This window comes from Colias croceus, chromosome 17 (assembly GCF_905220415.1).
Source record: "Colias croceus chromosome 17, ilColCroc2.1".
Taxonomy (NCBI): Eukaryota; Metazoa; Arthropoda; class Insecta; order Lepidoptera; family Pieridae; genus Colias; species Colias croceus.
The window spans coordinates 266,217-292,372 of record NC_059553.1 but is presented as its reverse complement, the minus strand read 5'-3'; the positions used below and the strand labels follow the sequence as shown (position 1 = coordinate 292,372).

At 39.1% G+C, this 26,156-nt stretch overlaps 2 protein-coding genes across 2 annotated transcripts; one reads left to right on the top strand and one right to left on the bottom strand.

Annotated features, from left to right (window-relative positions):
* Positions 1-135: 135 nt before the first annotated feature.
* Positions 136-14,842, top strand: LOC123699362 (cactin). The gene is made up of 12 exons (XM_045646295.1): positions 136-279; positions 363-692; positions 824-1,061; positions 1,647-1,821; positions 1,994-2,127; positions 10,652-10,804; positions 11,786-11,909; positions 12,300-12,408; positions 13,007-13,277; positions 13,622-13,845; positions 14,188-14,332; positions 14,606-14,842. Coding segments are annotated over exons 1-12 (2,094 nt in total). The 5' UTR covers positions 136-277; the 3' UTR covers positions 14,795-14,842.
* A 6,484-nt stretch (positions 14,843-21,326) lies between these two features.
* LOC123699372 (NADH dehydrogenase [ubiquinone] iron-sulfur protein 3, mitochondrial) lies at positions 21,327-22,305 on the bottom strand. Its single transcript, XM_045646311.1, has one exon. It carries the CDS (start codon positions 22,171-22,173, stop codon positions 21,382-21,384), a length of 792 nt encoding a protein of 263 aa, XP_045502267.1. The 5' UTR covers positions 22,174-22,305; the 3' UTR covers positions 21,327-21,381.
* Positions 22,306-26,156: the final 3,851 nt, after the last annotated feature.

Sequence of the window (26,156 nt, the reverse complement as noted above, 5' to 3'; positions counted from 1 at the left end):
AAGTCTTCTTATATATCTACGATCTGTTATAGTCTGTAAGCTGTTACTGTCATTGCCATCTGACAGCTGTCTGTGTGCGTCATTGTCAGTTGACCTGACAGTTGTATTCAGAAGATGTGATTGTTTGACAATGTTGTTTGACGAATCGTGATTCGTATTAATTTTCTATCCATTTATAAGCATAACGTTGATGTTATTTTAAATTTTAATACAAGACTAACAAATACGAAGTATTCTTCATGTTATGATCAAATTATAAAACGATTTAAGTGATAATATGTAAGTATAAATTCGATATTGTTGTGGGAAACGCAAAAGTTTTCGTCGAAGTTTTTGTTACTAACACTAATTGCTTCTTGTAGGTCTTCAAAGGTTGCAAGACATCGTGAAAGATCTCGCAGTAGATCTGTAGAACGCAGACGTGAACACAAAACGAGAAGTAGAGATAGATCTCGGTCAACATCAAAGAAATCAAAACATAGATCCGTAAGTAGAGAGCGGAAAAGTAAACATAAAAAGAGTAAAAAGAAGAAAAGAGATAGTAGCTCATCGTCCAGCAGTTCCACTAGTGACAGTGATGCGGAGGAGTTGAAGCTACTGCAGCGGTTGGAGACTGAGAGGATACGGTTAAAGGAAGAGAGACGCAAACAAAAAGAACAACTCAAAGCCAATGAGACTCCGGAAGAAAAGAGGTTAGTTTTAAGAAAACATTGTTTTTGAATTTAATTCTTTTGATTATTAATATAATTATAATCTATATAACTATAATCTATGTATCTTCAACATAGATAATATGTGAAATATAAATAAAATATTGTTACAGAGCAAGAAGACTACGAGAGAAGCAAGAAAAAGAACGCAAAAGACGTGAGAGAATGGGCTGGGATAATGAGTACCAATGTTATACCAACCAGGACAACCCCTTTGGTGACTCAGCACTTACCAATACTTTTGTGTGGTCCAAGAAACTAGCTAAAGAGGGTGTGAAAACTGTCTCCCGAGATGAACTGGAAGCATTGAACCGTCAGAAACAATTGGAAAATAAGATTGAGTTAGAAAAGGTAATATTTCTTCCATCAATTATTTTTATCTGAGTAAAGCCTACCACAAACTTGTTGGCATCTTTTCAAAAAAGAAAGAAATATCAATTTCATCATGTAATGTCCTTCAAAATGTGCAATAACATGTATCTTTCTGTAAAATCCATTCAGTGATAAATTATCTTTTTTCAACACTCTTAAAACAATGGAACTTTTGAAAACTATTTTTTTTTTTGTTATTTAGAATCAATAATTAATATGTATCAATTATAAATAATTTGGAAGTGAAACTTCTAGAAGCGCGTTGAAAGCAAAATTTCGAGGTCGCGTCATGGCAATACCGTCACGTCGTGGAGTAAGGCGACGATCTTTGAATCCTGACAAATAAGTTTCAATTCTAACACGTGTGCTCGGCACACATGCTCTTTTTTATATTTTCATTTTTTTTAATTGAAACATCACTTCTGTCACTTGTATTTTATGCAGTAAAGGCTTCCTTATAAACACGTTATTTATTGTTATAAATTAATTTTTTGTTTGCTAATTACTAAAACATTGAACTTTTGAAAACCTAACATATTTTTGTATTTTTTTGTATGTGGGCAGGTAAAACAGCGTCGCCTGGAGCGTGAGGCAGAGCGTGCGGCGCGCGAGGCCGAGGCGGCGGCGGCGGCGCGCGCGCGTGAAGCGGCGCAGTTCCATAGCTGGGCGCGGCAGGAGGACGCCTTCCACCTGCACCAGGCACGGCTCAGGTCGCAGATACGGATACGGGATGGGAGAGGTGCGTAGACTGTTAGAGTAATAAAAGTTATGTTGGTTATTTGACTGTTGAATAAGGCATGCTTTGGTTGCAGTAAATAGATCTTATCTGAATTTTTTCTTCTTCTAGATATTAACATCTTAAGGAAAAAATCACAGTTCAATTTTAAATTACGTTTTGATTTCAATTGCAGCAAAACCAATAGACTTGCTTGCATGGTATGTGAGTTCGGAGCAGTGTGTGGATGCTCTGGAAATGCATGAGCCCTATACATACCTTAATGGACTGCAGGCAAATGATTTAGAAGATCTTCTGGAAGATATCAAGGTGAGTTATAGTTTAAATTTTTATACTTTCCTATATTTCAGTGAAATAATTATTTTTGGATTTTTGATGTATTTGGCATATTTTCTTTTACGTGTTTTTATTTTGTATTTTATGTGTTTTAGCCATGTTTTAATTGAATTTTACATGTTTATTTTTTTATTTCATGGGTGTATAAAATTTCAAAATTTTAGTCATGTTTAAATTTTATGTATTCTTGATAAATTTTTAATTGTGTAATGAATTTTGTGTTTTTATACTTATTTTTTTTTTCAATGGATGATAAATTTCATGTTAACTATGTATTTTTAGACTTAAAACTGAAATATTTTAAGACCTGTTTTTTTATAATTGTTGTATACACCTGCTTTATGGCCAATTCAGTTTAGGAAATAATGATTAATGTACTTCTGTAAATTGTAGGTATTAATTGAGTCATTATTGGTGTGTCTAATAAATAAATAAAAATAAAAATTTTCTAGCAATTTTAATTACTTTGAGTGTTCAAGAAAAAAAAAGATTAAGTATTTCATCTAAATCACATGATTATATTTAAAAAGTTATATTACATGACTATGTAGGCATAGAGATGTTTCTGATGATAGGTTGTTAGCACAGTCATAAATTGGATGGGTGACTAAGTTATGTTTTTCGGCTTGCCCTGTGATATAACCCAAGATACGCCACTGATCGTACGAGCAAGCACGTACAAAGTGCAACAAGGCTCTTAGCTTGCATTTGTCACAATTCAAGTTGTTGATTTTTGATTTGACATGTGTAGACTTCCTAGCATTATTTTAAATTGTTTGTGTAGTGTAGTTTGTTTGTATCAAGCCATGGAAGATCGTTAATGTAGATCATATTTAAAGTGGTCCCAAAATGCCTCCTTGTGGAACCCCACATTCTAAATTACATTTTCTTTGAATATTTTCCCGTCAATCAAAAGTAATTTAATACGTTATTGTTGAGATCATGAATAACATTACCATTTTTATATTATATAATCTTTGTGTATTTTTTTTTTTTTAATTTTCTATGTGATACGTAATCAAAAGCCTTTCTCGAATCAAAAAAATACTGTTGCAGATTTATATTATTTCTGTCTTTTTGTTCTTCTGTCAATATATTTTTACAATTATAATAGTAACCTTTGTATGTGTGCACCATGATTACAATTCTGAAGTATACTCTTGAATTCTTCAATGGTTTTGGATAGTTTCGTCGTATCGATGTTGTTACCACCTCTTAGTATAATTTTTACCGTATACTAGGGTTGTTGAGGATTCCTCTTCCGCTTCCTCATAATGCGGAAGTTCCGCAATATTTTGGGTTCCTCAACCGTTACCGCATCCTCAAAAATTAAAAGAAAAGATTCCTCTTCCGCTATTGCTTCCTCAAAATTTTCTCTTCTCTTCCTTCTCTTCCGCTTCCTCTTCCGCATCCTCTTCCTCAAAAAATTATCCTCATCCTCATCCGCATCCCCTAAATTTGCGTGTGAAAATTCCTCTTCCTCCTCCTCTTCCTCATAAGCACTTCCTCAACAACCCTACCGTATACCTACATGTTGGAGTTAATTGTTTACATCAGCCCCTTTGTTCATGACAGATCATAGATTGTAAATTGTATAAAGTTAAATTAGTTCGTTACGTTGATCAATAGGTGGCGGTAATTAGTTTTAAGCTTTCTTAAATCTCGCTATCGTTGTTTTTTTGTGAGACCATATATAATTTTGTTCAACGTTGTTTTAGGGGTGGTAATAAAGATCAATCAGAGTACAAGGCTGGTTTCATTTAGACGAACCCCTACAGTACCATTTTAATACCGCGAATCGGGAGTGCAGTGAAGGTGTCCCACAGGGGTGCCTTCTCGTTCATTGGTCCTTCGAGCCGGATCATACGGTCATCGTACTAGTAAGGGGCAGTGGATCGCTGTCGAAAGTACGCGCGAGTGCAAAAGAAGACAGCAAGAACACCAGTCAAGGGCAGCCGGGGCGGCCAGTGGAGCGAGCGAGAGGGAGAACAACCGTGACGTCAGCGGCCAGTGGAGCGAGCGAGAGGGAGAACAACCGTGACGTCAGCGGCCAGTGGAGCGAGCGAGAGGGAGAACATCCGTGACGTCAGCGGCCAGTGGAGCGAGCGAGAGGGAGAACAACCGTGACGTCAGCGGCAGTGGAGCGAGCGAGAGGGAGAACATCCGTGACGTCAGCGGCAGTGGAGCGAGCGAGAGGGAGAACATCCGTGACGTCAGCGGCCAGTGGAGCGAGCGAGAGGGAGAACAACCGTGACGTCAGCGGCCAGTGGAGCGAGCGAGAGGGAGAACAACCGTGACGTCAGCGGCAGTGGAGCGAGCGAGAGGGAGAACATCCGTGACGTCAGCGGCCAGCGGAGCGAGCGAGAGGGAGACAACCGAATCCGGAGCACAGGTGTGAGGGAGAAGAACTAACAAGTAGTGAGTGAAGTGAAACAGTGAGTACTTTGAAGTTTAATTAATCAAAATTGGACCTTAAGTCCAAGAAAATAAGGTGAAGTGACGGGGAATCCATGCCCAAATTGAATTTAAAACACTAAGAAAAATTTGCATTGTTTACATGGACTTAGAATATTACGGTCATGGAAGGCTCTTTCAATTCTTTAAAAAATTTGCAAAATGTTATCGGGAAAAGTTTAGTCAATTTTAAAAAAAGTCCTAAAGAAAGAATAACACGAGAATACGTCGAAGCGAGATTGGAACTCTTGGAAAAGGATTGGGGGAAGTTTTCCGACATTAACACTAAGTTATTTGAAAATTTTGATTTTGACACCATCGAAAAAAAAATAAGAGATATTTACGATAACACCGAAGACGTTTATATTACATATAAAACTTTATTGAGGGCAGCATTGGGTGGCTTTAGGGAAAACTATCAGGATAATCATAGACCGACCTCCTCCGATCCACTAGTCAAGTTGCCCAAAATTAGTATACCAGTCTTCTCGGGTAAGTATTCGGAGTGGACAACCTTTTCAGACTTATTCCAATCTTTAGTTCACAAAAATAAATCATTAGACAATGTCCAAAAACTCCACTACTTAAAGGGTCACTTGACTGGTGAAGCGGAGCAGTTGATTAGGCAAACGCCCATCACCGATGCAAATTATGAGCCATGTTGGCAACTGTTGCTGCAAAGATACAGTAATAGGAAGTATCTCTGTAATTGCATCCTGCAAAGATTGTTTAGTCAAAAACGTATGAATGTGGAATCGGCTGCATTATTAAAAGAATTACTAGACACAACTTGTGATTGTTTAAATGCACTCAAAAATTTAGATATAGATGTAAGCACCTGGGATGTTATCATTATACATATTGTTACATTTAAATTAGATACAGAAACGCGAAAGCAATGGGAATTAAATATATCTAGTAATAATTCTAAAAATGAATTGCCATCTTTTGAACAATTTAAGTCGTTTATTGAGAACCGTTTTCGTGCGTTAGAGTGTGTAGAACCAAAAAGGTCACCTGGGTATCAGTCGAATAGTACAGCGGCGCACAAACCACGAGCGTTGATCGCGTCGACTCCAAATTTAAGTTGTGAGTTTTGCAAAGAACCGCATAAGCTCTGTTTTTGTAAAAAGTATGCTAAACAAACTTTGGAAAACAGACGCGATTTTGTAGCTAAAAATAAAATCTGTTTTAATTGTCGGGGTAGTAATCACATAGTCTATGAATGTAGGAAGCCTACTTCATGTAGACTCTGTCAAAAGCGGCATCATTCTTTGCTTCATCCTTCAGGAGAGGCTGAGCATAAAGGTCAACCCACCTTGAAGAAGCATGATCATGGAAGTACTAATGCGCCTATTAGTACTGATCCAATAGTTTCATGTTTTTCTTCAGGCGAGGTTTCTAAACCAAGACAGGTTTTATTAGCCACAGCGCTAATAAAAGCCGAGTCCAAAATGGGTCACTACCTAACGGTACGTGCGTTACTTGACCAAGGGTCACAGGCTTGTTTCATTACAGAGGCCACAGTTCAACTTTTGAGACTGAAGAAGATCCCAATTAAGGGCTCTGTTTCAGGTCTAGGTCATAGTTCAACCATGATAAAATACATGGTACATTTAACGATTCAATCCCGGTTAAATTCTGAATTTAGCCTAAGATTGAATGCATATGTATTAAAAAATATTACTGCCTACTTACCAGAGAAGGATCTTAGTACAAGTTCCTTCGACTGGTTAAGTGTAAGCGATAGTAAATTGGCAGATCCTGAGTTCAACACTCCCAATAAAATAGATGTTCTATTGGGTGCTGACGTATACGGTAGTATCATCCTGGAAGGTATACGGAAAAATCCTTCGGGGGGTCTAGTGGCCCAGAACACTGCCTTCGGCTGGGTACTATCGGGAGCTATCGAATCTGAAAATAATAGATCAAACAATATTAGAGCAATGCATTTACATATTCAAAATGAAGATGATGAAATTTTGAAAAAGTTTTGGGAAATAGAAGAACAAAATAGTACAAAAAAGTTATACTCACCGGAAGAAACGAAGTGTGAAGAGTTCTATACAAAAACCACTACAAGAGATGCTAGTGGTAGATATATAGTTAAGTTACCGTTTCGTGACGAGGATCCTCCTTGTACAGCTGGTAACTCACGTGCAATAGCTGAAAAAAGATTTAAAGCATTAGAAAGAAGATTAGAAAAGGACAAAGATTTGAAAGAAAAATACATAGAAGTTATTAATGAATACTTACGGTTAGGACACATGAGGCAGGTTAAGGACAACGATAATAAAAAGAATGAAGCAGTATACTTACCTCACCACGCGGTCGTAAGAAACGACAAAAGTACAACCAAGGTACGTGTGGTTTTCAACGCATCTGAAAAAAATAGCAATGGAATATCTTTGAATGATACGTTAATGATTGGACCCACGTTACAAGCAGACCTCAGACACACAATTTTAAGATGGAGATTACATCCTATTGGATTAGTCGCGGACATTATTAAGATGTACCGTCAAGTCCTTATATCAGAAGATGATGCGATGTTTCAGCGGATCCTTTGGCGCGAGAGTCCTGATAAGAATATTGAAGATTATGAACTTATAACGGTTACATTTGGAACAGCATCTGCACCATATCAAGCAGTTAGAACACTACATCAAGTTGCTTATGACGAGGGAGTGAACTACCCCCTCGCCTCAGATAAAATTCTAAATTGTTTTTATATGGACGATTTAATGACAGGGTCAGAAAGTGTTGAAGAAGGAATTAGAATTTACGAGGAAATGATAGAACTATTAGGAAAGGGTGGATTCGTGCTACAAAAATGGAATAGTAATAATAAGGAAATATTGGAAAGGATCAGGTCAATTGAAGGGAATGAAAATATAGAACAAACACTACATACGGGAATCATAAGTAATGAAGAAAAGGAAAATTTTAATATTAAGCTCGATAGTACAATAAAAATCTTAGGACTTACCTGGAACCGCAGCGAAGATAACTTCCAGTACTCGGTGAATATCTCGATGTCGACGACTGCACCTGAAACTAAAAGGTCAATTATTTCGGAAATAGCTCGTTTGTTCGATCCACTAGGCTGGTTAGCTCCTAGTGTGGTCATTGCCAAGGTTTTTATACAAAAGTTGTGGGTAGCAGGAGTAGGATGGGACGATAAGGTGAATACAGAAATGATGGAAGAATGGAATGCTTACCGTAGTCAGTTATCCCAACTTACCAGAATTCGGATTCCTCGATGGCTGGGAACAAGGTTGAACGATCGACTGGAGCTTCATGGTTTCAGCGATGCATCTAAAAGTGCTTATGCGGCGGTAATCTACCTTCGCATAATCGATGGCGAAGGTGGAGTAACGGTTTCGTTGCTGGTTGCCAGAACACGAGTAGCACCCGTCAAACAGATTAGCATTCCTCGTTTGGAATTGTGCGGTGCGCTTCTGGTATCTAGATTGCTTGCAGAAGCAGCGGATGTACTTAACATTTCTAAGAACAATATAACGGCTTGGACTGATTCCACAGTTGTATTGGCATGGTTGAATAGCCATCCAAGCAGATGGAAACCGTTCATAGCAAATAGAACATCAGAGATTTTAACCATCATGAAATCCACTCAATGGTATCATGTTTTATCTAAGGACAATCCAGCAGATTGTGCCTCAAGAGGCGTATTACCAAATTTGCTTATGGATAATCAGATATGGTTTTCAGGACCGTCGTTTCTCAAGCAGAAATGTATTGAGTACAATAGGCCAAAAGAAATGAGCACAGATTTAGAACAAAGTGTCAAGACATTTACTGTTGCCATAAAAGAAGAGAGAGAGATTACAATTTTAGAACGATTTTCATCTTTACAAAGATTAATACGGGTTATTGCCTATTGTCGAAGATTCTTAAGGGGATATCGCAGAAGAACAAATAAAGAGAAATATTTACAAAGTTTTGAATTGGAGGAGGCATTAGAATGTTGCATAAAGATTACTCAAAGGGATATATTTAAAGAAGAATATTTACAGTTAAGGAACAAGGGTAATATACTAAATAAGAATACATTAAAAGCACTATGTCCTTACCTTGACGATCAGGGTATAATCAGAATACGTGGCAGAATTGAAATGTCACAACTAAGTAATGAAACCAAACATCCAATTATTTTGCCTAAAAGTAGTCATTTAACTCACCTAATTATAGCAAACGCTCACATAAAGACGTTGCACGGAGGGCCTCAATTGATGATTAATTATTTGAGAACAGCCTATTGGATTATAGGGGTTAGAACTTTAGTTAAACAACACGTTAGGAGTTGCGTTAAGTGTATTCGATTAAGAGCTAGCACTCAGTCTCCATTAATGGGTTCACTTCCAACAGTTCGTTGTACACCAGCTAGACTATTTTTGCATAGCGGTGTGGATTATGCTGGTCCGATAAACATAAGGACAACCAAAGGCCGAGGACACCACTCATACAAGGGCTACATATGTTTATTCGTGTGTATGGCAACTCGTGCCATTCACTTAGAGGTCGTAAGTGACATGAGCACACCAGCATTTCTGGCTGCTTTTCGACGTTTCGTTTCCAGACGAGGTCACTGTGCCAAGCTTTGGAGCGACAACGGGACTACTTTTGTAGGAGCATCCCGTGAGCTCCAGTCAGCTCTTTCATCGGTGGGTGAACAGTTGGAAGCGAATGGTACTGAGTGGCATTTCATTCCTCCGCACAGCCCTAACTTTGGCGGACTTTGGGAAGCGGGAGTGAAATCCACGAAGTTCCACCTCAAGCGAGTGATAGGAGAAACCACCCTCACTTACGAAGAGATGAGTACTCTTCTTGCTCAGGTAGAAGCTTGCTTAAATTCTAGGCCAATCACAGTCGATACATCAGACCCTAATGAGCCTGCACCTCTAACGCCGGGTCATTTTTTAATCGGTGGTCCTTTGTTAGGTATACCCGATGTATATAATTACTTAGATTCTAACGTGAGTTCATTATTATATTCATTCGTAGATGGCAACTTATTCAAAGAATGTTTCAGTCATTTTGGGATCGCTGGTCAAAGGAATATTTGTCGAATGTAATGATAAGGTATAAATGGAAGTCCAAAACCAGCGAGCCTAATATAGGAGATATTGTCCTCATAAAGGAAGATGATCTTCCGCCGATGCGGTGGATCATGGGAAAGGTCATAGATAAACATCCAGGTCACGATAAAGTTACTAGAGTTGTCAGTATCTTAGTTAAAAAAAGTATTATCAAAAGACCTGTCAACAAATTGTGTATTTTATTAAGGAAGGAATAATTAATTGTTATATTGTATTTTTGAAGATGTTTAAGCTGTATTTGTATAAGTCAAGTTATGTTGTAGAAAATTGTTGTTACTAAGCTAAAATGTTTGCGAGTAAAATGTAAGAAGATTAATTTAAGTTCATATATAGTTAGTCTCAGTTTCTATAATTATATTTTAAGATGTCCCCTCAAGGTGGGCGGATTTTGTTTGTAAGGACATTTCCTTAATAAATGTCCTTGGTGGGCGGTATGTTCATGACAGATCATAGATTGTAAATTGTATAAAGTTAAATTAGTTCGTTACGTTGATCAATAGGTGGCGGTAATTAGTTTTAAGCTTTCTTAAATCTCGCTATCGTTGTTTTTTTGTGAGACCATATATAATTTTGTTCAACGTTGTTTTAGGGGTGGTAATAAAGATCAATCAGAGTACAAGGCTGGTTTCATTTAGACGAACCCCTACAGTACCATTTTAATACCGCGAATCGGGAGTGCAGTGAAGGTGTCCCACAGGGGTGCCTTCTCGTTCACCCTTTAAAATATTCTTTGATTAAATGTTTGTCTTTGATTCACTACCTGAATGCTATCCAGTCATATCGAGTCACGTAACAACGGCGTATCGTTTAAGAATAGTTAAATAAACGGCGCGTTAAATAAAACGCTAAAGCTAATTACACGGTTGATTTAACTGGCTCTCCGCGACGTAAACATTTGGTACAATGTGTCATGTCGCGTGCAGGTGTACAAGGAGCTGGAGCACGAGGAGCAGCTGTCGTACTGGGAGGACGTGGAGACGATAGTGAGCGCGGAGCTGGGCCAGCTGCGCCGCCTCGCCGAGCCGCGCGCCGCGCGCGACGGCGTGCACCACGCGGTCGCGGCGGACGTGCAACAGGTACTGCTGCACGAGGAGCAGCTGTCGTACTGGGAGGACGTGGAGACGATAGTGAGCGCGGAGCTGGGCCAGCTGCGCCGCCTCGCCGAGCCGCGCGCCGCGCGCGACGGCGTGCACCACGCGGTCGCGGCGGACGTGCAACAGGTACTGCTGCACGAGGAGCAGCTGTCGTACTGGGAGGACGTGGAGACGATAGTGAGCGCGGAGCTGGGCCAGCTGCGCCGCCTCGCCGAGCCGCGCGCCGCGCGCGACGGCGTGCACCACGCGGTCGCGGCGGACGTGCAACAGGTACTGCTGCACGAGGAGCAGCTGTCGTACTGGGAGGACGTGGAGACGATAGTGAGCGCGGAGCTGGGCCAGCTGCGCCGCCTCGCCGAGCCGCGCGCCGCGCGCGACGGCGTGCACCACGCGGTCGCGGCGGACGTGCAACAGGTACTGCTGCACGAGGAGCAGCTGTCGTACTGGGAGGACGTGGAGACGATAGTGAGCGCGGAGCTGGGCCAGCTGCGCCGCCTCGCCGAGCCGCGCGCCGCGCGCGACGGCGTGCACCACGCGGTCGCGGCGGACGTGCAACAGGTACTGCTGCACGAGGAGCAGCTGGCGTACTGGGACTTGGGAGGAGTTCCGCTTTTCACGACATTAAATACTGAATTTTATTTTATAACCACTTCACTAATAACCACACAGACACAGTATTAACGAAAAAAATGCTAAGAAAAGTAAAAGTAAATGCTTGAATGTAATGTCAAATTTCAAAAAGTCGAATTGCGATCTCACACTTTATTACCGCAAAATTACACAATCCAAGAGCAAAATTAAAATTCTTGTAAGATACTTGAAACGACTTTTTATAAATTTATGAAACTTACTTTACTTTCCGTTTGTAGCTTAACGTAACAAAAGTACTATAAACGACGGTAATTAAAAAGAAAAAAACAATAAAATTTGATATTTATTCCACTATATAAACTTTAACTATAGATCTTCAAAGGCAAGACCGGTGCTCAGCTAGAGGCGCTGCAGCAGCAGATCTCGCAGAAGATCAGCGGCCAGCGCGCGGGTGTCGACGTCGGCTACTGGGAAACACTGCTGGCGCAACTTAAAGGTGGGCTCTTGGACATTCATCTATATTATAGTTTCAAATTTTAAATATTCATATTTTAAATACTTGTATTTATTTTTTATTATTAAATAGGAGAATAATAAGTATGGTTTTGCAACGATCAAAAAAGTGTGAATATTAAAGATAGAATAAAAATAAAGGAAAAACTTGAGTATTTCAATTTGAAATACATATTATGTAAATTCAAATTCAATATTATGTAAATTTTTAACATGCAATTTTGAAATATTTTTACATGAATTTGATATTTTTAGGTTCATTCAAATAAAATAAATGAATCAGAATTAAAAAGAAAAAATAAAAATTCTTCGTAAGACTAATCCCGCCGCTATTGATTTTTTTTTTTAAATCTATAATTATATTTAATTTTAGCGCACATGGCCCGCGCACGTCTCCGCGACCGTCACCAGGAGAACCTGCGCCGCAAGCTGCAGCTGCTCAAGAGCGAGCAGGGGGTCAAGCCGCCCACTGACCAGGCTGAGTGAGTAGATAACAGATCTTATTTGTAGGGCGATAGGGTTGATTTTACAATAATTTTTTTGATAGGTGAGATTTTGACTTGAGATTTGAAAATTGCGGGTAGTTGGGAAAATACCTTCTTTTGGAGAAAATTGTCTGTAGTGTTTTTTTACGGTCGATTTAATGTGTAGTGAAAAATTTAAAATACATATTTAGAAATTACTTATTGTAATCCCAAAGAATTAAAATGCTTTTAAATATAATTAATAAACTAGCTGTTGCGCGCGGCTTCACCCCCGTGGCTCCACCCCTGTTGGTCGTAGCGTGATGACACATAGCCTATAACCTTCCTCGATAAATGGGCTATATAACAGCGAAAGAATTTTTCAAATCGGACCAGTAGTTCCCGAGATTAGCGCGTTTAAACAGACAAACAAACAAACAAACTCTTCAGCTTTATAATATTATATTATAGTATAGATTAGTATAGATTGCATTTTATTTTTTTAGAAATGATACATACATTTCTAATATCATTTATAATTAATTATCTAATCTAATCATTTGTAATTAAATTTAAATATCTAATTAAATAAATACTCTGTTGTTTTTATTACCAGACCTAGCACAGAAGTGAAACAAGAAGAAGCACCCGAGAAAGTGGAAAAAGCGGACAGCGAGAAAGACGACGGTGATGAGGATGGCGGGGATGGGGATGGTGGGGACGAGGATGGCGGGGATGGGGATGAGTGGTGCGTGCGCGAGTACGTGCGCGGGCGCTACTCGCCGCCGCCGCTGTCGCCCGCCGCGCTCGAACCCGCCACGCTGCTCACGGAGCCCATTGATGACGCGAATAGATTGGCGTATCTGCGCGCAAGGCTCACTAGCAAGGTACAGTGACATCATAGATTGTGTTAAATGAAAGTTTACCTTGACAATGTTTTTATATTTTTCTACCATTTTTTTATGAATTATTATTATTTTTTATACAGCTTCATTGCACTATTGATGCGTGTGAGTTGAAATGATGTAAATGTGTTAAATTTTAGCGTTAGAGCGGAAATGTCATAACTCATAATATTAATAATGACAAAAATTCTCGTCTACCGTTATAATTTAAAATTGACCTGATTTAAATTTTATGTAGTATTTTTTTTTCTAAATACGATGCTCACTTTACAAAATAATTAGTGGTATTAAAATATTAATAATTTTTATTTTCAATCATCCACCAGCCGAACAGCGCGGGCCCGCTCGCCACGGCTCCCACAGCCACGGGGGCCCTGGAAGCGGCTGCGCGCCGCGCGATGGACTCGGAGGGCCCCGAGCCGGAGGGCCCCGGGGGCTCTGGAGGCCCCGCGGGCAGCGCAGCGCAGTTCAGCGTCGAGCACGCGCTGCCCGACCAGCCCTACCTGTGGGCGGATAAGTACAGGCCACGGAAACCGAGATACTTCAACCGGTGAGTAATAAAATTATCTAGAATTTGTTTAGATGGGTTTATAGTAACAGGCTACTAGTATTTAATTGTGTTTCTAACTTTAATTTTTGACTGAGCTTTAAAACATAAGAATTGTCCTAAAAATTATATTCCGATAAAAATAAAGAAATAATCATTCAAATAAGTAAGATTTTTTATTTATACTTTTCTCAGGTATTTAAAAAAACTATTACTATACTACTAAATCAAAAAAAACAAAAAATCACTACGGAGAACTCTTAAAAAAATATAACTTAAACCAAGTGACTTTTATTTCAATAAATTTCAACACATTTAACGTTGTACATAACTGTATGTCGTTAGGGTGCACACGGGTTTCGAGTGGAACAAGTACAACCAGACGCACTACGACATGGACAACCCGCCGCCGAAGATCGTGCAGGGCTACAAGTTCAACATCTTCTACCCCGACCTCATCGACAAGAGCGCCACGCCGCAGTTCTCGCTCGTGAGTGCACGCTTTATCTTTGCTATTAATGTGGGTAGTTAGAAATTTCGTTAATTTTTAAGTAAACTAAAGAGAAAAACCTAGTCTTAACAGTCATGACATTTTTAAAACTCTTTTGCTATATAACAATAATGTTTAAACCATTTTTTTTTAAATTGAATATGAGGTTTGCACTTTTTGATTTTCCAAACTTTTTCTTTATTATTCTCAAGACATAGCCTAAAAGACAAAAAATGTACAAGAAATACTAACATAAGCATGTATTGTCACCAGAAACCGTGCGCAGACAATCCAGAATTCGCAGTACTCCGTTTCCACGCGGGCCCGCCGTACGAGGACATCGCGTTCAAGATCGTCAACCGCGAGTGGGAGTACTCGTACAAGCGCGGCTTTAGGTGTCACTTCCATAATAACATCTTCCAACTGTGGTTCCACTTCAAGCGGTATAGATACAGACGTTAGATACCGATACAAGATGACAGATGTGATCAAAATATATGATTTACACAATTGGATGTTTTATTTCCCTATTTGTTGTGTTATGTCAGGTATCCTGCTGATTTCTTCTTTTTAGAGAGACAGATGGACAATAAAGTGATCCTATAAGGTTTCGTTTTTTTTTTTTTATAAAGGTTCGAAGCCCTAAAAATTAACCGGGATAAAAACTCTGGTATAGTTGCTAGTTACATATTATTTTATATGTTGCCCCACCCTGAGCCCATGGCCAGCTACGTCCATGGTTATGTTCGTGAATTATTAATTATTATAATAAATTCAGCTGTGGTACCACTCCAAGAGGTATGGATACTGCCCTTAGAGATCAATACAATAATTTTTATACAAATTAACAGATACTGCTGTTGCGTGAATATATTATGATTTTAGATGATTCAATGTTTTATTTTATCACTCTATTACTTGTGTAATTTCTATGAAAGTTGTATCAAAAATTGGCTATCACTTCAAGCCCTATTAGCTTTTCAAGCAGAAAAATCTAGCTTTACTATGAGTTGCTTTATGAAAGGTGATTTATTTATTTATTTATTTATTTATTTATTTATTTCATAACAACAAGTAATTAACAGGTGTAAAACCCAAAGCATTACATGTTTAGTTTAAAATAAAATATTAAAATAGGATAAGTTTACAATTTTCATTAATCATCGACTTAAGAATTTAAAAACATTCGATTTAAACGTATTTAAGGACGTATTAAATAAATCTGTCTCGGGTAGCAGAGCGAGCAAGTCGTTTACCAATTTTACCGAGCGCACCAAGGGGGCGTTACGGCCAGACACAGTTCTTACACCTTGCTGGACGGCAAGGAAATCACGACCCCGACGTAGTCCCAACCCAGAAGGAGCCGCTACACTATAAATGAACTTTGGAGGAATTTTAAAAGAAATTCGTTCAAGACTAAATGGGTTATCTATACCACCATTTAGCACTTGATAAACGTGTACTAGTAAAATGTATTTTCGCCTCGATTCCAGACTGAAAAAGCCTGTCATACCGTACACATACAGAGATGGGTACATGTATGGATAGTATCCATACATCTGTCTAAATACATATCTACAAAACTTCTTTTGGATTTTTTCTAACATAAGGATATATTTTTTTTTCATGTGAATCCCAGATAATACAATTATATTCTAAGCAACTTCGAACGTATGCCTGGTAAAGAGAAATAGTACATTTTATGTCAGAAAAATTATTGCCAGTTCGAATTATAAAACCGAGCGTTTTAAAAGACTTATTGCATATTATATTAACGATATGCTCCTTAAATTGTAACCGAGAAGAAAAAGTAACTCCTAGATCTTTAATTGTTGTAACGCGCTGTAGACACTGTCCACCTAAATAATATGTGTAATCGATTGGCATTCGAGACCTCGAGTAGCTCATTATTTTGCATTTACCAATATTAAAATATAAGCGGTTTTCTACACCCCATTCCAAAACAGACTCAATGTCACGCTGCAAAGCCTGGTATTGGGTATGATTATTTACTCCCATATAAATTTTGAGGTCATCTGCGAACATTAAGCACTGAGCGCTGCTAACAACATTCGGTAAATCATTAATTAAAATTAAAAACTGGGTCGGTCCCAGTGTCGATCCTTGACTTATTCCTGATTTAGTGGAATAAATATGTGACTTATGATTACCAATTTGAACATATTGCAAACGATCTTTTAAATAATTCGCAAAAAATTGCAAAAGTTTAGGACAGAACCCGAATGAGGCAAGTTTGTTTAAAAGGATATCGTTATCTATTTTGTCGAAAGCTTTTTGGAAATCAAAATAAGCGACGTCTACCTGCTGGTTTTCATCCAGGCATGTATTGACATAAGGTAAGTACCGATCTGATTTTTGATGCGATTATCTACCAGCATCTCAAATAATTTTCCAAATGTTGAGAGAACAGCAATTGGTCTATGATTTGTTACATCACAATTATTGCTATCTTTTGCTACGGGCGTGACGCGAGAAACTTTCCATGCGGTAGGATAGACATTATTTTGCATAGACAAATTAAATAAATACAACAACGGTTTTACAAATATAGATATACAATCCTTTATCAAAAAAGGTGGAACACCATCTGGACCGGTAGATGAATGTGGCTTTAACCGTCTAGCTGCTTTGTATAAATCTTTAGATATGAATTCATCTATACTCACATGTAAAGAACTATTACTTTCTGAATGGAAATGTTTCCCAGCTTCCTCAGCATTTAACCTCGGAGTGTCTTTTAAAAATACTGAACTAAAGTAATCTGCAAATGAATCAACAGCATTTTGCCCTATGAGAGATTGTCCGTTATAACTATATGCAGCAGTACCGTGTCTATTTTGTCGAAGTTCCTTTACAAATTTCCAAAAATACGCCGGATTTTTACGAATACTAGAACTAACCCTATGAGTATAGTTTTTGTACACCTCATCTATCTGTTTTTTAACCAAAGTTCGGTAATATTTAAATAATTCAAAGCTAATCAAATCACCACTAATTTTATATTGCTTGTGTTGGAAGTGCTTATTTTTTATATTAGATATTAAATCAGATGTAAACCATACTGGATATATATAACGGCTCAGCGGCTTATTATAATTTTTAAGCGGTACACAGAAATTTAGACATTCACTTAGCTTTGTATAAAAATATTCAACTATACAAATAATATGTATTCGACTATATTTTTTTTTTTTTTTTTTTTTTTTTTTTTTGTCAGATAGCAAACGAGCAGGCGTGTCGCCTGGTGTTAAGCGATACACGCCGCCCATAAACATCCACTCCACTGGGAAATGGATGCGTTGCTGTCCATAAAAAGGAAAGAGAGGGATATCGTAGGAATTAATTAGCCTTGGCTTGCTGCCGGTTTTTCAGATACTTAAAGGTACACTTTTTAAAGGATTCCATGTTATAAGAGTTCGGGAATACCGCTGGTGGAAGGTCGTTCCAAAGCTTTACAGTTCGTGGCAGAAAGTTTCGCGTAAATCGCACTGTGGAACTCCGCCAGCAGTCGAGATGGTGAGGATGGAACTTATTTTTCAGGCGGGAAGTGCGATAGTGAAATTGCGCCGGTGGTATAAGACTGAACAGTTCCTCAGAACACTCTCCATTATAAATACGGTAGAAGATACAAAGTGATGCTAAGTCCCTTCTGAGCGAGAGGGGATCGAGCTTGTCGGAGATTTTAGGATCGTTAATAATACGAGTTACCCGACGTTCAATACGGTCCAAAGGAAGAAGTTGGTATTGTGGGGCGCCAGCAAACAGATGGGAGCAATATTCCAGGTGTGGACGAACCTGTGCCTTATACAAAAGGAGTAGATGAGCTGGTTTGAAATATTTCCTAGATCTGCTGAGCACACCCAACTTTTTAGAAGCTAGTTTGGCTTTGTCTTCTAAATGACCTCGAAATTGAACGTCGCTCGATATTTGGACGCCTAGAATTCCAATGCTCGGTGAGATATTAAGGGGAGTGTTCTGAAACCGAGGGGAAACAAGAAATGGGGACTTTTTAGTTGAAAATACGCATACTTGTGTTTTTTTGGGATTAAACTCAACTAAATTGAGCCTTCCCCATTCAGAAACTTGATCTAAAGAAGTTTCGATAGTATTCACAAGTTTATTTCGACATTCCTCCACGTATGCCCTAGAGACTTGTGAATGGCCAGAGTAACAGGCATCCCCCGTACTATCGTCCGCATAACAGTGTATGTTGCATATTTGCAACATGTCGTTAATGTGCAGGAGGAACAGCGTGGGGGATAGCACACAGCCTTGAGGGACACCGGCATTGAGAGGCAAAGAGGCAGAGCGAAAACCGTCGATAACGACTTCTATTCTTCTGCCTGAAAGGAAGCTGGTAACCCATTTACAAAGTCCCGAAGGAAGTCCGTAGGAGGGGAGCTTGGCGATGAGCGCCTTGTGCCAGACCCGATCAAAAGCTTTGGCGACATCCAAACTTACAGCCAAGGCCTCCCCCTTACTCTCGACAGCCTCCGCCCATTTATGGGTTAAATAGATCAAGAGATCGCTGGCTGAACGACCGTGGCGAAAACCATATTGGCGATCACTCAATAGCTGGTCTTTCTCTAGATAACCCAAGAGCTGGCTGTTGATAATGCCTTCCATTATTTTTGAGAGTAAGGAGGTTATGGCAATGGGTCTGTAGTTTGTCGGATCTGATCTATCGCCCTTCTTAGGAATCGGGTGAACAAAAGCGATTTTCCATGATTTCGGCACTACTGCTTTTGTGTAGGAATGTCGAAATAGGCGCGTTAACACTGGTGTAAGCTCAGGAGCACACGTTTTGAGCACTACAGCAGGGATTGCATCCGGCCCACTCGACTTGGATGTGTCTAGGTTACAGAGTGCCTTACGAACAGCTCGTTGTGAAAACCGAATTTCCGGCATTGAGTTTAGTTGGTGTGGAATCGAAGGCGGCGTTTTTCCCCCATCATCCAAAGTTGAGTTACTCGCAAAGATTGCGCCCAGGAGATCGGCTTTATCTTTGGCAGAGTGAGCCAGAGTGTTGTCACCCCTGCGTAAAGGTGGAAATGAGGACTGACTGAAGTTGCCTTGGATTGCCTTGGACAGTGACCAGAATGCTCGAGTTCCAGATGGGAGTTGTGCAAGTCTGTGACCTAACCTTTCTATGTAGGCAGCCTTCGCTGCGGAGATTTCTTTTTTGTAGGCCCTAGAGGCGGAGTTATATTTCTTTTTATAAGTTGCTACGTTGGGATCACGAGTAGCCAGTGCTTTAGCCCAGGCTTCGAAATGTTCTTGCTTGCGGCGTGACGCCATAATGCAAGAACGGTCAAACCAGGGCTTGGACTTGCCACCGACGGGTACTACAGAGGATGGAATAAAAAGTTCCATACCCTGCAGCAACACATCAGTGACAGCGTCTGCACAAGAACTGGGATCATCGTGTGAGAAGCAAACACCACCCCATGGGTAGGAGGCATAGAAAAGTCGCATTCCCTCCCAATCTGCCGACTTATAATGCCAGACTCGGCGGCAGGTTGCCTGTTCCGGCCGTTTTGCACGTTCGAGTGGCACCACACTTCTAATCAAGCAATGGTCAGAGGACCCAATTGGGGCGGTGACCGTTACCTGATAATTATCAGGGTGTGTAGTTAGTAGTAGGTCCAGCAGAGAGGGTAATTGGCCATCCACATCCGGTAATCGCGTGGGCGAGGAGACCAGCTGTGTCAGACCGTAGGCTAAAGCAAGATTGCACACAGTTCTCCCTGCGTAGTCGGTTGTCCGTGATCCGAGCCAATCTGCGTGGTGAGCATTGAAATCACCTAGTAAAATAAGCTCTGCAGAGGGAAACTGATGCAATACCTCATCAGCCATTGATTGGACGTGCTCAAAGAGCTGATCAATCCCATTGTTTCCACTGTGGGGTCTGTAAAGACATGCATATATACGAGGGCGGTCTTTAAAATCAACATGTAGCCATATAATAGAGAGACCAATAATCCCAGAAGTTGTTAGACGTCGACAGCAAATGTTCTCCCTTACGTACACGCATACGCCGGCATGTGGAACAAACGAGTGTTCTAGATTAAAGCCAGGATATGTTAGGTATGACGTGTCCGATGGGGTGGAAATCTGGGTTTCTGTGAGAAACAACAGGGCCGGCTTGGCCGTCTCGAGGTGGTGATGTACGGCATTGAGGTTAGAGTGAAGCCCTCTTATGTTACAAAAGTCCACGGAATGCGTGACTTGCGAAGATCGTAAAGGTCTATTCTGTCTGGTGTTTCTTTGTGGAGTGCTTGGGTGCGGATTTATGCCCGCCCCAGAATACGACGGGCTGCCCCAACGTGAAGGTTGGGGGAGGGATTCTCCTGCATTGTGCATGCTGGTACCCTCCTGGGGTATTCTACCTGATAAAACCGCTGCCATTATTTCGAATGAATTAATAATAGGGATTGGGGGTGGATGGGAGGAGGATGGGAGGGGGATGGAAAATGGATGGGAAAAGGATAGGACAAATAGAGGAAAGTGGATAGGATAGGAGGAGGAAAGGAAGGGAATGGGTCTCCGGACCCCTCACTCACCGAACGAAACGCGGCAATGCCACTTTAACGCCGATCTTCTGTGAGGGTGTGGTAACTTCCCCGGTGCGAGCGTGACCCAATACTAAAGCATGCTCGACTCCCACTAAAAAAATATAAATAATATGTGATATACAAATGAGTATATATTTTGCTATATTTTATTACTCTTGTAAATTCTAAGTTCTAACAAACCATTGGATATTATGTACACTTATTTGATAACAAGTTTCAGATTTACATATAAATAAGGTTTATTTTTTTTTTTGTAACATTTCTATAAATAAAATCAAAGGTATTGTTAAATTAGAAACTTTTCTACTTCAAATTTGCATGCAAATTAAACAAATTTTCACATTTTAAACAACCTACTTTAATTGTCTGCAACCTATAATTTGATTAAAAGATCAATGGAGCCATCACAGCATTTTATTTAATTATGACTATTATACATTTTATTTACAGTGTTTATTCTTTCTTGGGTTCTGTGGCACTGGTGACCTCTTCAGCAACGGGATTGCCGCGGAAGTTGGGGAACTGTTCCCACGGGGCACTCAGCTCAAACCTTCTGAACTCTTGTGCCAACTCAAGGGGCTCCACCACAACACGCTTTTGCTCATCATCATACCGCAGCTCTACATAGCCACTAAGAGGGAAATCCTTTCTGAATGGGTGACCTTCGAATCCATAATCGGTCAAAATCCTTCTTAAATCGGGATGATTTGCAAAGAATACACCATACATATCCCAGATCTCTCTCTCATACCAATTGGCCGCTTTAAATACTTCGTTAGCAGAATCAATGGGCGTCAGTTCATCGGTGTATGTCTTTACACGGATTCTAGCGTTGTATCTTAGAGAGAGTAGGTTGTAAATAACTTCGAATCTGTTGGGACGGCTAGGCACGTCCATTCCGGCGATATCGACCAAGCTCGCGAACTGAGCACTGTGATGATCCTTTAAGAATTGCAGAACAGGCACTACACCTTCTGGAGGGATGAGGACTTCCAATTCGTTGCCTGCTGTAATCTGCACTTTCTGCACATATTTCGGCATACAGTCCGCCACATATTTTCCGAAATCGATTAACTGCGACTTCTGCAGGGGATCTAATTTAGCAACAGTAGGTCGCGTTTCGCCCTGAGCGACTTGGTCTGCTTTAGTCGCCACACGTTGAACAATTGGAATATGGTTGTTACTTAAAACAACTCGTCCCAAATTGCGACTCGCACCCAAAGTGCGTTTAAGGATAAAGGACATCGTTCTAAATTATTTTTTATAATAATAAAAGTAAGGGAATACCCTTACGTAATTTTTGACTTGTTTTCGATTTCGGGTTCGATTCTCGTCGTCGGACGTCGAATCTTATTTTCTTAATCAGAATGACATTTGACAATTAACAATATGCAATAATGGCACCTTTCAGCACAGATCTGTCAGATTTTTATAAAAACCACGGCTACATAAGAAGCTACATATCTTAGAGTATATTATATTACAATCACAGATTACAATATTTAGAGCGAGTGTATTGCACAAATTGCATAGTGCGCATCGTACACAGGCATCGTAGGCAGATGAGCTATAGATACTATATAGATGTGTGTGTGACAAATAGGGATGGGTAGATATCAATTGCGTGTTGAACTATCGATAAGTTATGTAAATAAATATGTATCTTATGTAAATTTTATGTTCAATAAGTTATTAAAGGAAAAATATACGAATAAAGTATAAATATGTAATTTTAAATTTGTTTACCAACTGAATAAAGTTTGTTTATTCCATTTGAATATTAAATATTATATATGAAATTTTCTTGTATTAATTATAAGTACTTTAAAAAAATATGTTTAATTGGAATATCAGAAAAACGTGAGTACTTTTTAAATAATAAAGTTAATAAAACAAGTGATAACTGCGTTAAAAACAACCGACTTCAAACTTGCACTTGCAAAATTTACAAATACCTACAGACAAAAATGCTCATAAAATAAAAACTACTGGGCCTATCTGAATAAAATTTTTATGGGACCAATTCGACACCATCCCGCATCGAACAAAAAAAGAATCACGTAAATCGGTTCAGAAACCTCGGAGTAATCGGTGTACATACATAAAAAAAAAAAAAAAATATATACCGGCCGAATTGATAACCTCCTCCTTTTTTTTGAAGTCGGTTAATAAAAGATCAGGTTTAGTGCTATTTCTTTAATAATAAATCAAACCATAATAATAATGTTTTAAAAATGGTAAAAAATATTAAGAAATAATTAATAATTTAAAATGATAATATAATAAATTTTATCCATTCTACTATCAAAATCTTCAAAATCAATTTAGCGGTTCAGAAAATATATCGTAACATTACATACTTTACATTTACATTCGCATTCATAATATTAGAAAGTGTATCATACAAAACACACCACAAATTTATTTATAATACATTTTTAAAAGAGTTTTAATTTTTAAGTTAAATAAATAATTTGTTAAAATATAGTTCTTCTATACCCGGCGCGGCCTAAGATGATCCCTATGACACTGACAGTTATTCTCAAGAGACAAACTTGTAATGGCGTCACCATTAAATTAGAAACGTATTGGAGGCGTCTAAAAATGGCATTTATTAATTTTTACGTAGCTTTATCCTATTATAATGATATTCCGTTGGAATTATAACAATTCTTATCATTTACGAGAAATTATATCAATCTGACTTTACGTTTACGTCCTTCAAAACTTACATCGTTGGCATTTATCGACTAGTGCGGAAAGTATCGATAAACAAATTTCGATAATGGAAACGAGTTCACATTCTTTCCATGCTTAAGCTATAGTTCATTCACTATTGAATGGAACAGAAGATCGCAGCATACTTAATTAATAATTACCGTTCGCGTTAATTTACTTACCTATGATAATATAAGTTTTTTAGAAAAATTAAATGGGGGATTCCATTTTCATGATAAATTAATATACACTGTGTTAAACGGGTTAACCCTTAATAGGGCAAAGGCCAATTGGTTACCACCTCAGTTTATTGACCATAAACCAAGGATCGTTTTTATGCATGATTTCATAAATTCATCTTTTGGAAGGTGTAAATAGCGTATAAACTTTTATTAGACCTGGCAATAACGTAACTGAAAAAGTTTACAAACTACCAACAATTAAAAAGTATCGAAAAAATTTGAAAATTGGAGGTATGTGGTTGCGTTAGTTATAATTTTGTTCTAATAAGATTCCGGTAAGTGGTTTTGTGATATTTGGTAGCATTATTGAATATGTTTAGCTGCATGACTGTTATAGTAATTTTTGAAATGAAGTTTGTACTATTCAGAAAATCATTGTAAACTCGGTGGTAAAACTTATACCATTGCCTGGTTACACCGACATAATATAGTGTTTGGTGGTTATATAGTTACCATTACCCTCCTCGCAATTGCTATTTCAGAAAATGTCGAATACTAACATCAAGAAAAAGAAGCTTACGGACACTGCAATCGAGAGAATTTTAGAAGGAAATCTCTCCGATATTGAAAGCAGTGACGAAAGTATCTCGGAAGAACCACTTTGGGGCACTAACAAAATTGGTCAGATAAGATTCCAAGGCATAGCATACCAAAGTGCTAACTGTAAATATGCGCATTTGGCTCGGAGTCTAATAGATGGATTCATATGCAAAAAAAGAACAACAAATATTATTTTCAAGAATAAAAAAGGTGGGAATTTCGGAGTACCCGCTGAAATCAGACGCTCTTCTGTACCACACTACCCAGAAAATCAGGAAAAATTTACAAGATGTCGATTATGTAGCACGAAAAGCATTAAAAAACGATTGAGAATTATTTGTAACATCTGCAAAGTAGCTTTATGTGCTACACCATGCTTCAAAAGCTTTCATATTTCTCCAGAAGAAGGAGAAGCTAGGGACTGTAGCAGCTCTAGCTCTTGTACCTTGACGGGCTAAGGGCAAATAATTACCACCCAATTTTCGCGTACTTATGATTACATATTCTTAGATTTTCTTTAATACGATTAAAATAGGTCCTAATATACGAATAAATAATAACACAAAAGCTGTTTTTTTAATATTTTTTACCTCCGCCCTATTAAGGGTTAAAAATTACGAGAAAATGATAAGGTGTATTTTTATGTTTTTGAAAACTTTCGTTTTACTTACCGTTTCGTTTACATAATAGACGTTAAAAATTCATTTTATAATATTTGTAAAAACATGTTTACCGAGGTGGCTGAATGCAAACCACGCCTTTGCCTATAAAATAGTAAAGTATCGACAAGATCCATCATACGAGCAATCACTAAGACGAACTGTCATAGGGATCATCTTAGGCCGCGCCGGGTATAGTAAACTTTATATCGAGAACAGCGTTGGTCAGGTCACATCTGACATCACTACGATCACGTGGCGGCAGCGAACCTGCGCGTGTCCGCCTCCCACCTACCCTTCACCCCCGCGATGCTAGATTTATTTTCATAAAAATAAGTATAACGATCGACTTACTGATGAAATGTGATAGTGGATTAATTCAATTTTGTGTATTTTCTAGTATCGTTTTTGCAAGATAGAACAGCACATTTCACCATGTTTATTCGTAATATGAAAAAAAATCCAGAGCAACGCACTTCGTGAGCACTCAACCACGACTGCGAGCGCTCGCGGCGGGAACGTCGTGTTGTTCCCACCGGTGCCTACTGTTCCCACTTGGTTGTTCGTACTTGACCATACCAGAAAACACAGAACAGTAAAAACAAATAGAAATGCTATAATGTCATAATTAGTATGAAAACCAGATAGTTATACAGTACAGAAAAACATAAGCTTCCCAATGTAGGTACCCAATGGACTGAACTGAACTGCGAACTGGATGCGACTGAACCCACTGAAAATACTTTAAGGTGCGCTTCATGCTACCGAGAGAGTATACACAGAAAGTAAGACTACGTACATAATTCCTACAGGTAGACCGTGTCCCGTGCTACGCCTGGCTACGACACTTACTACGACGCGAAACTGTGATCACACGAGTCAGCAGATTACCCAAATTTTAGGCGCAACGCTCACTGAATCAAGATTCGAGGTGCGGTCGAGGCGCGGGCGTTCAAATAGCGCGCCTCCTCTAGATATTCTTAACCGAATAATAGAAAGAATAATCGACCGCACCTCGACTCTTGATTCAGTGAGCGTTGCGCCTTATACGCACTGCTCACTGCTCTTT

Coding starts and splice junctions, on each gene's coding strand:
- LOC123699362 (XM_045646295.1), top strand. Junction 1,062..1,646: donor ATAAGATTGAGTTAGAAAAG/GTAATATTTCTT, acceptor GTATGTGGGCAG/GTAAAACAGCGTCGCCTGGA. Junction 14,333..14,605: donor CCACGCCGCAGTTCTCGCTC/GTGAGTGCACGC, acceptor TATTGTCACCAG/AAACCGTGCGCAGACAATCC.
- LOC123699372 (XM_045646311.1), bottom strand. CDS start 22,173: ATGTCCTTTATCCTTAAACGCACTTTGGGTGCGAGTCGCAATTTGGGA.